Source organism: Eptesicus fuscus, chromosome 15 (genome assembly GCF_027574615.1).
Source record: "Eptesicus fuscus isolate TK198812 chromosome 15, DD_ASM_mEF_20220401, whole genome shotgun sequence".
Lineage (NCBI taxonomy): Eukaryota > Metazoa > Chordata > Mammalia > Chiroptera > Vespertilionidae > Eptesicus > Eptesicus fuscus.
The window spans coordinates 75,315,622-75,329,242 of NC_072487.1; the positions used below are offsets into that span (position 1 = coordinate 75,315,622).

At 54.1% G+C, this 13,621-nt stretch overlaps 1 protein-coding gene across 1 annotated transcript in view; it reads left to right on the plus strand.

Moving 5' to 3' along the window:
- The first annotated feature begins 264 nt into the window (after nucleotides 1-264).
- The window catches only part of HMCN2 (hemicentin 2), a 137,360-nt gene continuing 124,003 nt past the window's right edge, over nucleotides 265-13,621 (plus strand). The window contains 1 exon segment of the mRNA XM_054727277.1: nucleotides 265-508. Coding sequence (XP_054583252.1) covers nucleotides 265-508 — 244 coding nt within the window.

A 13,621-nucleotide genomic window follows, 5' to 3' on the forward strand; every position in this document is an offset into this window, starting at 1 on the left:
CGAGCCGCGGGGGCCGGGAAAGTTTGAGTCACCGTAGGGGGCGGGCCCGTGACCCTGAACGGGGTGGGCTCTAGGACCCGCCTCGGGCTCCCAGCAGGGGGACCCCGCCTCGCCTCGAGCCCCTGTCCGGAGCGCACGCACCGTCCGCACGCCGCGCCGCAGCCGTGCACTGGGCGGCCGCCGAGCGCGCGGGGCGCACGGGACCGTCGCGTTCGCCACGACCCGCGCCTCAGCCGCCGAGGCCCGTGGGCCGCGCTCCGCACGATGCCCCCGGCGCTGCTCCTGCGGCTGCTGCTGGCGGTCTCCGCCGCGGCGGCCAGCGAGCCCGGGACGGCGCTGGCCCCTGCTACGGGGGACGCCACCCTGGCCATCGTCTTCGATGTCACCGGCTCCATGTGGGACGACCTGGTGCAGGTGATGGACGGCGCCTCGCGCATCCTGGAGCGCAGCCTGAGCCACCGCAGCCGGGCCATCGCCAACTATGCGCTGGTGCCCTTCCACGACCCAGGTAGCGTTCCCACGGGTGCCCTCCCCCGACCAGGAAGCGCCCACCGCGGCCCCGTCCGCGCCCCGTGGCAGCGCTCAATCGCCCGCCCGCGACGGCGAGGGCGCACCTGGAGGCCCAGCGCTGCGCGAGGTGGGCGGGCGCCTTCTCAGCACTGGCGCGGCCCCACCGGGCACCTGGGGCAGGCCCCCCACCGCCCCCACCGCCCCCACCTCCCCCCACCGCCCCTTCCTTCCCCTGGAGCCGCTGCCCCCGCTCCCGCGCCGTGCGCCTTGCCAGGTCGGGCGACTGACAGAGAACTGCGGGGCGCTGCGTTCAAATGCTGCGCAGCCACTTCCTGGCTGTGCGACTTGGGCAAGTGACCCCACCTTCCGGAGACTCACTTTCCCCGATAGTGAAATGGGTGAGAGCTGCTCCCCAAACTGCTGAGACGTTGAAAGGAGACATCGTGGCCGAGCCTGGTACACGACGAGGCTTTGCGTTTTCTGCACTTTGTGTTAATTCTTAGAATTCGCGCTTGGCACTGGCGGGGAGGCCAGGAGAGCCGCTGAGCCAGGTGGGCTCTGTCCTGCCCTCTGGCCCCGCTGGCCCCTCACCCGTTTCCCCAGGGCAAACAGCAGCTCCCCGCCTCACGACAGCCCTGCTCCACTGCCTGGTCCCCGCGCCCCAACACCTGTCTCCTCCAGCCCCCAACTCTCAGCTCAGAGTTGGGGACAGGAGTTTGACCAGGGCCCCTGGGAGACCCCGCTGTGGGGCTTTCAGGAGAGACAGCTGAGGGGGGTTCCCACGTTCCTCTGAGGAGAGGACTGCCTTCCCAGCATTTCCCAATTAAAACATCCCGGCTTGTAGCTCAGCGCGGGAGGGGCACACCCAGCACCTGCCGCCCGCTGGATCCCACGTTCCTGTTTCACTGTTTGCTCCATCACGTCTCCCCATCTACCTGCCTTTCTGTCCGAGGGGAGGGCAGCTGTAGAAAGCCACACTTAACAAGGGAGGGGCAGATTCCTTGCAGAATTGTGCTGCAAAGTGTTCGTGTGCTGAGAAACCCACAGCGCCCAGGCTGGGAGGCAGCCAGCCCTGTGGGGAGAATTTGCGCCCCGATCGCCCAGCATCACTCCCGATTCTGGAAGAATGGGCAGCGGTGGGTGTGACCCGACCCTGTAGTCCTCAGGCTGAGTGTGAAGGTCCCTCCGCTTCCAGGAGCTCCAGTTCCGGCCGGGGGGAGGGGGTCCCCAAAGCCCAGAGCCAGGGAGCTAGAAAGATATTTCTGGGAGAATCCAATCCAAAGCACAGCTCCCCTCTCAGGGGCAGGGGGCAGTCAGGTGGGGGAGCTGGGAAGATGTGAGGTGTGTCCTGGGCCTTCTGCTTAGACATAGGTCACACACCCCCCCCCCCAACTCTCCCTTCTGGATCATTCTTGGGCTTCCAATGCCATCCCCCTTCTCTTACACTTGGAGAAACTGAGGCTCAGGACATGGGTGGGACTCACCCCAGGCCACCTGCCAGGGTGATGTAATTTGTCCCTAAGATGCTTGGCTGCAGGTGCAGGGCAGGGGAGCAGCCTGCTGGACCCCGACCCGGAGCCCCGAGCTGGGGCTCCCGTGGGCTGTCCTCACTGCCCCTCCCTGGCCATCAGCTGCCCCAAGCCCCTTCCACCCCCTCCTCTCCCGTCCTCCTGGGTGCTGAGCGGGTGCAGGACTCTCCAGCCTTCACTCCATCCTCGGTGAAGCAGGGAACCCAGCCCTCCTCCCTCCCTACAGACACCCCCAGGTCCAGGCATGGGCGGGGGGCGGGGGGGGGGCTCAGTGTTTATGGAGCCCCTATTGTGTGCACAGCCTGTGAGGGTCCCTGTGAAGGGGGCAGGGTTCACACCAAGGAGCCAGTGGCCCGCTGGAGACAGGCAGACTGAGAGTAGAGTGTCCCGAGCTGGCTCAGGTGCACGGAGGGCTGAGGGAGCAGCGGTGGAACGCGCTCCGAGCACAGGAGGGAGTGTTGACCCGCTTTCCAGCATTGCCCTGGCCGATGCCAGGCGCTGGGGGCCTGGGGACGCAGCGTGCTTCCTGAGCTCGCTGGGTGGTGGCTGACATGTGGGGACCGGTGTGTGTGGGGGGAGGGCTGAAATGGGAAAGCGGGGAGAGGCCAGATGGGTCTGGGCTCAGACTTGGGGACTGAGGATCTGGAGCGCGTAGATTTCCTTCTATGGGCTGTGAGCAGCCGCTGCAGCTTCTGAGCAGCGATTGGAGCTGTGGTGTAGGGTTAGCTGTGTCTTTTGAATCAGCCAATAGCATCCCTTTGGTGGAAGAGGAGCTGGAGAAACGGGGGTTTTAGCTGACTCCCCCCTCCCCCCACCCCACCCCAGGGCTGCATGCCTGCAGGAACCTGCAAGGAAAGCCCTGTCCTAACCCCCGGGACCTGCCTCTGCGGGCAGGTGTCAGAGGTTCTGACTGCTCTCGCGTGGAGATAAACCAGGACCTACGCTCTGGCAAGACGTCTTAAGTGTTTAAATGAAAAGCGTGGAAAGTTCCCAAACTAGAAAGTCAGAATTTTGCTAATGGTTTCATTTTGGCTGAAAACTCCTATGGTTTTCAGTGTTTCTCTATTAAAACACTGCGGAAGGCACGCTCATCTTTCGTCTGCATCTTTGATTTTTTTTTTTTTTTTTTAGGATTAAGTTTCTCCGAGTGGAATTCTCAGGACGTTTTTAGCACACGGAGTAGGTGGGCGATCCTTCAAATGGTTTCACAAAATGTCTTGAGAGTTTAAACTTCTACCAGAAGCATTTGAGGGGCTGTTTCAGAGAAGCTGTGCCTGACACTGGGAATTAGGATGAACCTCCCTTCTCCCCCCCCCCCAATTCAAAGGATGGAGAATGGTCTCTTCTTGCTTTAATTGCTAGTGAGGTTCAGTGTGTTGTCACGTGCCATGAGGTTGTTTTTGGGGTGACCCTCTTCTTTTGTAAATGTGAGTTCCTTTCCCCACGGGGTTTTTAGTGGTTTCCTCCTCCGTGGAGAGGAGGACTTGGTATTGATGATATTAACTGGGTTTTGTTATGCGGCTGGTATTTTTCCTGGTTGTTGGCTTTTTGCATTGTTGGTCGTTCCTGATGCCCTGAAGTTTAAATGTTTATGTTTTAAGTTTTAAATGTAGTGGAATCTGCCGACGTATCCCTTTGTCATTTCTTCACTTTCATGCTTACGAAATCTTTTCTTTTTCTGTCACAAAATCAGTTAGGTACATGTTCTAAGCTTTTTCATCGATTTTCCCTTTTTCTTGTTGCATTGAATTCTTTAACCTGAAATAAAAAAGAATTGATGCATGGTGTAAAAAATAATCGAATGTAATTGTTTTAGAATGGGATAATGAGTTGGTTAGATACATTTGGTTGAATAATCCTTTCTTTTTTATTCATTTGGATCCTGCCTTTGTCTCAGATTAGTTTATTAATAATTTTTTAATGATTATTTTTTTTATCCTCTCCCTAGGATATGCTTTTTTTTTTTTTTTAATTTTAGAGAGGGAAGAAGGGGGAGAGAAACATCGATGTGAGAGAGAAACATCAATCCGTTGCCTCCCGTATTGACCAGAAATCAGACTGGCAGCCTCTCTGGTGCTTGGGACGACGCTCCAATAACGCAGCCACCTGCCAGGACCTCGCCGATAAGAATTTATCTGGGCTTTCCCTTCTGTCCCATTGGGGGCAGTTCTGGGAGCACAATATAGTCACCATGTGGCTTTATCATACCTACTAATAGGGCACGCACTTCCTTGTATTCCTTTTCCTTAAAATCACCCCCCCCCCCCCCGCCCCAGCTCTATTGAGGTATAATTGACACATACTCTTGGGCTTGTTCACAGTGTAGAAGTGTCGACTGGATAGACTTGTAAATCGCAGAGTGATTAAGTAGCGTTAGCTAATACCTCTATCCGTCACGTAATTATTTCTCTTTTCGTGGTGAGAACATTTAAGATCTGCTCTCTTGGCAACAGTCACGGATGTGACACGGTGTTGCTAACGACAATCACATGCTGTCCGCTAGATCCCCAGAACTTACCCATCTTATCATTGGGCGTTTGTCCCCCTTGCTGGCATCTCCCCGTCTCTCCCCATCTCTCCCCACCCCCCAGCCCCTGGTAAGCGCCCGGGCTGGGTCTATGAGTTCGGCTCTTTTTAGATTCCACACATAAGGGAGATCGTAGAGTATTTGTCTCTCTCTGTCTACTTATTCCACGTGGCACAGTGCCCTCCACGTTGGCACACACAGCAGGCGTTCCTTCTCCTAGCTTTTAGTTATCAGCGCACAGTTTAACCATTTTAATCAGCTCTAAATTTCAGAGCAGCTTCAGATTTATAGAATTATTGCAAAGACAGTACAGGAAGTTCCCAGTTCCCCAACAACCAGTTTCCCCTGTTATTAACATCGTATGTTGGACATTAGTCACAATTAAAGGATCAATAAAGATACGTTTCTTAGCAACTAAAGCCCGTTCTCTATTCAGTTGTCTCGAGTTTTTCCTTAATGTCATTTTTCTGCCCCAGAATCCCATCCAGGGTCCCACATTATGGTTAGTTCCCGTGTCCCCTGAGGCCCCTCTTGGTTGTGACAGTGTCTCAGACCTCGTCTTTGATGACCTTGACCCGTGTTGCTCTGAGGTTTGGGCCCTGAGTTGCGGTTTGTCCAGTGTTCTTCTCCCGTTAGACTGGGCCATGGGAGGCACATTCTCATCCCATCGTATCGAGGGCAGGTGCTCTCAAGATGACTTCTCACGGTTGATGCTGACCTTGATCACCTGGCTGAGGTCGTCAGGTGTCTCTGCTGGGAAGTTACTTTTGTTTTTTTTTCTTCTCCGTTTCCATACTGTCCCGTATGTGCTCCACTTACTGAGGACGGAGCGCATATATAACTCATGTGGGATTCTTCTGGAGAGACTGCTCTCTTCTCCCGTTTAGTTGTCTGTTCAGTGTGGCTCGTGGATATCTATCGTACCCTTTGGGCTATCACCTAATACTACCTTACTTAGTTGCTCAGTATTTCCCACCGGTGGTCGGTCGTCAGAAGCTCTTGCCCTTGGCTCCCGTGTGCCTTAGACATACCCCATTGTTGTATATTTTTTTAAGCACTTTCTTACTTTCTGGCACTGCGAGTTGTTCCAGATTCCTTCGATACATGTCCTGCCCTGTCCTGGGACTAGCAATTTCTCTAAGGCAGTGGTCAGCAAACTCATTAGTCAACAGAGCCAACTATCAACAGGACAACGATTGAACTTTCTTTTGAGAGCCAAATTTTTTAAACTTAAACTTCTTCGAACGCCACTTCTTCAAAATAGACTCGCCCAGGCCGTGGTATTTTGTGGAAGAGCCACACTCAAGGGGCCAAAGAGCTGCATGTGGCTCGCGAGCTGCAGTTTGCCGACCACTGCTCTAAGGCACCTGGTTCCTTTTATAATAGTATTAGAAATGGGGATCTGAGGGCTTGGGGTGCTGGTTGCTGCTCGATAGGGTGTCATTGCTACTAGACCTTGCTGAGAGAGGAAGGAGGTAGATGTTGTATATCTAACCGATGTCTACATCCACGTCTATAAATCCCTATGCTACCATCTGTGTCCATGTTAAGCTGAGCATGCGTTCCTACCGATGCCTCTAGGTCCGTGACTATGTGGGTCATTCTAACCCCCTGCCCTTGCCTACCTGTGACCTTCCATCCCAACAGTGGCGACCTGGCCCCCGCCACGCACCCCCCCCCCTCACTTAACTGCTCCCTCCCAGCGCGCTGGGGTGCTGGTGTGAGCACTGTTCGCCCCCCCCCCCGGGAACAGCTTGGCTAAAGGGAGCCCCGTTCTTTGCCTTGAGTCCGAAGGCTGCTCGTTTCCAGGGTCCCCGAGGCCAGCACCACATGCATGTTCTTTCCGTGCCTCTTCTTCGTTTTCAAAATATTCTCGAGCACTTCTTCTTCCCAATGAAAAATAGAAAATCCCAGTCCGCTTCCCCAGAAATGCTTACTGTGATTTTGCTTGGGACTGTGTTCAATCTTGATTAGGGGAAGAGTTGTCATTTTTTAAAAATGTCAATTGTTTCCATCCCGGACACATGCCTCTCCCTTGATCCACAGATTCCCTTCTCTTCGTGAAGATTTATAGTCTCTTCTCCCTCCACCCATTCCTTTTTCAAATCATCTCTAAATATTTGGTTTTTCTGTTACTATTTTGACCACGAATTTCTTTCCCATTACATTTTTTGCAAATGAGTATTGCGAGCATGTTGGAAAGCAATTCATTCTCATACATTTATTTTGCTTCCAACTTTCTTAACTGAAGTTTTTTAAAAAAAAAAACTAGTTCTATTTTGTGTGTGTGTAATGTCTTGAGTTTTCTAGGTTGACAAGCGCAGCCTGTCCAAATTAGAACGCTGTCTCCTCTCCCCCCATCGGGGTTTCCCTGCTAGAAATGGGTCGGGGTGTCCCCGGCGGGAACCCTTGGGGCACTGCAGAATGCTGGGGGTGGCCGGGCTGTCCTCGCCCCCCTCGTGACCTCACACCGTCCTGTGATGTCGGCTCTCGTTGGTGGTTTCCTCAGCAGGTGAAGGACATGCTTCCATTCCTGATTTACCGAGGGTAACGCAAAGCAGAAATACTCCCACACGGGAACACACCCACACGGGCTGGGCGCTCACTGTTGGCCCGGGGCTTCCCGTCCGTGTTGAGACGGTCTCCTGCTGACCGATGGCTGGAGTTCCTTGTTTTGAACTCTTCCCACATGTCTTGCAGGAGCCCTGCTGGTCGGTCGGGTGGGTGCTTCTGTAAGACACAGCTGGATTGGATGCGCCAGGGTTTCATTGAGGAGTTTTGCATTGTATCTCAGTGCATAGAGTCAGTCAGTGCTGTTCTTTCTTTGTGTTCTTGTTTTAGTATCCAGGCTTAGCGCTTTCAATTAATAAATTCAGTTTCCATCCATATTGCAAAATTTTTACAACCTTGTGAATCTTCCACTAATTCTACTCTCCAGTGATGCCAACACTTTTAATAGTTTTGAGTCCTTGCAGACCGTGTGTGGAATTCACTCATATACATATACACTGAGTGGCCAGATGGTGATGATCTCTGAACGCATAGTAATCTGGCCACTCAGTGTATATCCTATGTAATAAAAGGCTAATATGCAAATTGTCCCCTTGACCAGGAGTTCTACCAGCAAGCAGGCCGGCCAACTGCCCATGTCCCCTCCCCCTGGCCAGGCTGGCTGGACCCCACCCATGCACGAATTCATACACCAGGCCTCTAATCCTAACTAATAATAGAGTAATATGCAAATTGACCGCACCTTCGCTACGCCTAAGCCATGCCCACCAGCCAAGCCACACCCACCAGCCAATCAGGAGCAAATATGCAAATAAACCCAACCAAGATGGCTACAGCCACCGAGAGCAGGAGCGAGTCTTGGGTTTCCGTGGTAACAAAAGAAGCCATCCTGTTGCCAGCCTAAGCCTCCATTCAAGGCTACAAAGTTTCAGTTATAGAAGGTGAATTAACTCCAACAGAAATCGCTGCTGGCCTCGGAGCGAGCAGCAGGCTTTGCTTTGCTCCAGGCTACAAAGTTTCAATTGTAGAAGGTAAATAAATTCCAGATACCAGGGCCTCCTCTTGGGTCGCTAGGGGACGTGGCCAGCCTGCAAACCACCACAGGCCCCTCGCTCAGGCTGCCCCATGCCCCAAGGGAACCCCCACCCTTCAGGGCAAACCAGTCAGCCCCCACCCATGCACCAGGCCTCTATCCTATCTAATAAAAGAGTAATATGCAGATTGACCATCACTGCAACACACAATATAGCTGCCCCCATGTGGTCAAAGATCCTGCCCCCATGTGGACACAAGATGGCCACCACAAGATGGCCAGCAGGGGAGGGCAGTTGGGAGGCACCAGGCCTGCAAGGGAGGGCAGTTGGAGGCGATCAGCCCTGCAGGGGAGGGCAGTTAGGGGTGACCAGGCCGGCAGAGGAGGGAAGTTGGGGGCAAACAGGCTGGCTGGGGAGCAGTTAGGCATCAATCGGGCTGGCAGGGGAGTGGTTAGGGGGTGATCAGGCTGGCAGGCAGAAGCGGTTAGGGGCAATCAGGAAGGTAGGCAGGTGAGCAGTTGGGAGCCAGCAGTCCTGGATTGTGAGAGGGATGTCCAACTGCCCGTTTAGGCCCCATCCAGGATCATTGGACATCCCTCGAGGGGTCCCAGATTGGAGAGGGTGCAGGCTGGGCTGAGGGACACGCCCCCCCTCCGTGCATGAATTTCGTGCACCAGGCCTCTAGTATATATATGTGTGTGTGTGTGTGTGTACACACACACACACACACACACACACACACACACACACACTGAGTGGCCAGATTATTATGTGTTCAGAGATCATAATAATCTGGCCACTCAGTGTATAGCCACTTACCTTTTTTATTATATAGAAAATGGATTGTCCTATGCATCCTGCTTGCAGCTTACTTTCCCCCCACGTGATGAATCATTAGATTTCTTTCTCACTCAGGAAATAGAGACCCACCTCACTGTTTTGCTCTGTTTAAAAAAACAAACAAACATTTTTATTTATTTCAGAGAGGAAGGAAGAGGGAGAGAGAGAGAAGCACCAATGATGAGAGTGGATCATTGATTGGCTGCTTCCTGCACGCCCCCCACCAGGGATAGGGCCCAAACCCAGGCGTGGGCCCTGACTGGGAGTCGAACTGTGACCTTCTGGTTCATGGGGCGATGCTAGCCACGGAGCAACACCAGCTAGGCCCACTCCACTGTTTTTAACGACCACAGAAGATGCTACCGAAGGGACCTCAGTTTATCTTAGTCTGATCTGGATTTACCCAGTCATTCCCACATTGTGGCAGATGGGTGGCTTTCAGTTTCTTTATAATAAACACATACACAGTGGCAGACGGATCTGTAGGCGAGGCCCCCAGAAATGCAGTCGCCATGTGAAAGCCTCTGGTCATTTTCAGTTTCGACAGCGGGCACTAAACTGTCCTCCACGCACACGGTACCATATGCCCTCCTGCCAGCAGAGCAGGAGACTGCGTTTTGCCCACACCTCGGCTGCATGGGGACCTCACGCTTCCCTCTCTGGTGAATGTGGTCGGTGAGAAATGTGACCCAGGTCAGTGTCTGATTGTCGGGGACTCTGAGCATCTTCTCGGGGCCCCAGGCCCGCTGCCAGCTTTGCTCGGTGGTTTTAACCAGCCGGGGGCGCGGGTGGAACAGGCAGAGCAAATGTGGTCCGTTTGCAGACCTGCCTGCGAGCTGGGGCGGCTCGGCTGCTGGCTGCACGGTCTGCGGGCGTGTGTGTGTTTACTGTGACATGACGATTAACCAGCTTCTCATCATGAAATAGACACGCTCCGTCTTGCCCTGAGGGGGGAAACCCAGCCCCTTGGCCCCAGCGCTCCTCTGCTCGGAGGCTTGGAGGTCTGAGCTGCGCGCCGCGGGCTCTGCTCCGAGGACGGCTGCCACATCTGCCCAGCTGTTTGGCACATGCCTGCCTCCAGTCACGAACCTCCCTCCGCCCGCAGGATCCGGCAGGAGGGACTGGGAACAGGTTCCGAGCATCTGCGGCTTCCCGGGTGGCTGGGGAGCTTGGATCTGGGGTCAGACAAGCCCAGGTTTAAACCTATCTCTGCTGCTTCCTTGTCGTACGACCTTGGGCGGGCCCTTTGGGCTCCCTGGGCCTCAAAGCCGCACCTATGAAATGGGGTAATAGTGGACTTCATAGGCTGCTGTAAGTGTTTTTCTGAGTGAGTACATACGAAGTGTGTAGAAGAGAACTGGGGGATTCGTAAAGATTAAAACAGTGGTAGCTGCTACCATCGCCATCACCATCACCACCATCATCACCATCACCATCATCACCACCACCACCACCATCATCACCATTACCACCACCACCACCACCACCACCACCATTACCACCAGTATATAGCTTGTGGCAAAGGGCACAGGCTTTGGAACCAAACGCGGGCGCTGTTCTAAGTTGAATAGAATGTGACTTTATTTGGAAATGGGGCCATTGAAGATGTCCTGGATGGAGATGAGGTCACACTGGAGTGGAGCGGGGGCCCTTATGCCCGAGGGCCTTATAAGAAGCGAAGAGAAGAGACGGGGCAGACCCAGGGAGGCGGGGAGGGCCTGTGCCAATGGGCAGAGTTGGAGGGATGATGTGTCTGCAAGTCCAGGAACAGCGACCTTGCCAAGGAGAACCGGGACCGGAATCGGCTCCCTGTGACCCTCTTTATCTTCCAAGAAAGAAAGCGCAACACCCTCCGTCCCCTCACTCCCCCGGCAAGAAGCACAGAGGCGGTAGAAAAAGCGGGGGGGGGGGGGGGGGTCCTTCCAACTGGAGGACGTTCCATTGATGATAGCCCACAGTCCCAGCTTCATGTCTCACGTTGCTGCAAAGCGGGGAGAAGGGCTCCAGCGTTGGGAACGGTCGGGACAGGCTGACACGGATGACGGTTCATGACGCGGGCGCAGGGCCGACAGTCCCAGCCGCTCCCTGCGGCGCCTCACCCCGTGGGCAGCCCCCCAGCCGTCGCTGCCGGTCCCTGAGCAGGGTCACGTGAGCAAAACCGGGCACCAGGGCTGTGGCTCCACCTTGGCAGGTGGACGGACCGGAGGCGGGAACACCTGGGAAGGGGAGACAGGACTGAGGTGACTGAATCTGCAACGGAGTCTTTCCGAACGGCCTTGTCTCCGACCCGACGTCCTGCTTAGGGGCCCCCCTCCAAGGAGACGAACTGGCGCTCACACGTGAGGCGTGGGAAGACGTTCGGAGCGACATCGTTCGTGATAAAAATTGGAGAGAAAACAAGCTGGGATTAGGCAAGCCCGTTCTTAGACATTTATGCAAAGGAAGGCCTTGGCCGCCGTTACAGGTGATTTTGAGCCGAGGGTTTGGCCTCCTGGAAAGATGCTTATAATATGCTGTTCCGTGAAAAAACAAACAAACAAACAAACAACCAAGTTAAAAATAGTATGTTATTTACACGTACATAGAAAGTCTGCTTACAGGGGTCTGCATTTATGTAAGATACACGTTTACAAATAAGCATCGGAGTTTTGAAGGTTAGATGTAAACATAGGAAGGACGGTTTCTGGTTGGTGGGATCCCCTGTGTGGCTGCCTGTCCGGAACCTCAGTGTCCAGTTCACAGCGGGGAGGTGTCAGGAGCTCAGACTCTGGAGTTGTACAGACCGAGATGCCCACCCCGGCTCGGCCGCTTCCTGGCTGTGTGTCTTTGGGCGGGTACTTAACCTCTCTGGGCTTCCGTTTTCTCCTCTGTAAAATGTGCCTGAGCATCGGACCCGTGGGTCCCAGGGAGGACTCGGTGAGCTCATACTCAGCAAGCATCTCAGCACGTGGCCTGGTACTTAGTAAGTGCGTAGTCAGTGTATCACCAATGTCATACACTGTGAATTTACATGCATTTGTATTACTATGTCATACAGAAATAACAAATGAGTCAAATGATTGATTTTCTCGGTCAAACCAGAATCCGAGGACTCCTGTTGGAGCAGGGCTGTCCTGGCCTGTCTGCCTCCCGTGAGCCGGCGGGCTGGAGCGCGGACAAGGACAAGGACTTGTTCGTGTCAGCAGGGCCAGCCCCATTGGCTGCGCCTCCGCCCGTGCCAAGCTCCCTGCCAGGCGCTCCCCTGCCAGGCGCTCCCTGCCCGGCTTCCCCACGTCCTCACTGGTTCTCAGCGGGGATGGGATGCTCCGCCTCGCGTTGCAGAGGGGGAGACTGAAACCAGGGACAGTGAAGTAAGCTCCGAGAGGCCCCGTGGCCGGCGCAGGACGGAGCCAGGAGTCCAGGCAGCTCCGTCTGAGGTCAAGGGCCGAGAGCTTGGCTGCAGGCATTGCTGCAGAGTTCCAGGGGGGAGGGGGGCGGCAGGGCGCAGGGAAGGCTCGGTGAAGTCCAGAGCAGGCAGGGAAGAGGGTGCTGGGCCTGATGAGTAAATGCAGAGCACAGAGGCTGGGGCCTCCGGGGTGACTCTTAGAGTGTACGGCCCACGAGCTGCAGTCTAGATGCCTCCTCGATTGTGGATGAATGCTGGATGATTCCACCCGCTTCCTTCTAAGGCAGTGATGGCGAGCCTATGACACACGTGTCAGCACTGACACACGTAGCCATTTCTGATGACACGCGGCCGCATGCCGAGGATGAAACATGTGCTGCTCCTGAGGATGAAACATTTGCGACTAGAGTCTTGGAGTTAGTGTTTTCCTCAAAGTGACACACTACCCGAGTTATGCTCAGTTTTTTGGCGAAGTCTGACACACCAAGCTCAAAAGGTTGCCCATCACTGTTCTAAGGTCTGCTGACCAGTTAATAAGTGTGGGAACTTTGGGGTGACTGGAATTTAGAATTCTTAAACTAAAAAATAGTCCATTACTAGAGTTCACCAAGGAATCAAATGAACAATTTTTTTAAAATATATATTTTTTTTGATTTCAGAGAGGAAGGGAGAGGGAGAGAGAGAGAGAGATAGAAACATCGATGATGACAAAGAATCATTGATCAGCTGCCTTCTGCACTCCCCCTACTGGGGATCAAGCCTGCAACCAGGGCATGTGCCCTGACTGGGAATCGAACCGTGACCTCCTGGTTCCTATGTTGATGCTCAATCACTGAGCCACACCGGCCAGGCAACAATTTTTCAAAGAAATCAGATGTCTGAAAAACTTTGCAAACCCCTATTACCCACATGGCTAACACAGCCGTTGGAATTCTAGTCCTGTTTCTGTGTCTTTCAGTTACTGCCATTTGCCATTGCGGGGGGTGGTAGGAGGGGGAGAGGTGGTTTGCTAGGAAACATTTCAAATACAAAGTAAGCAGAGAGTATAATGAATTCCCACATACGCATCACCCCGCATCACTGAGTATCAGGAAAACGCTGCCATTCTTGTCTCTACCCCCCACTCACCAGGGTTCATTGTTATAGTTCGTTTCTTACGAGGTGAAATTTACATACTTTGGAATGCACAAGTCTCCGCTTTCCATTCTGACACGGATACAGCCGGGGCACCCACACTCCTATCACAATATGGAACATCTCTGCCGTCTGGGGTGGCGCCTTGCCA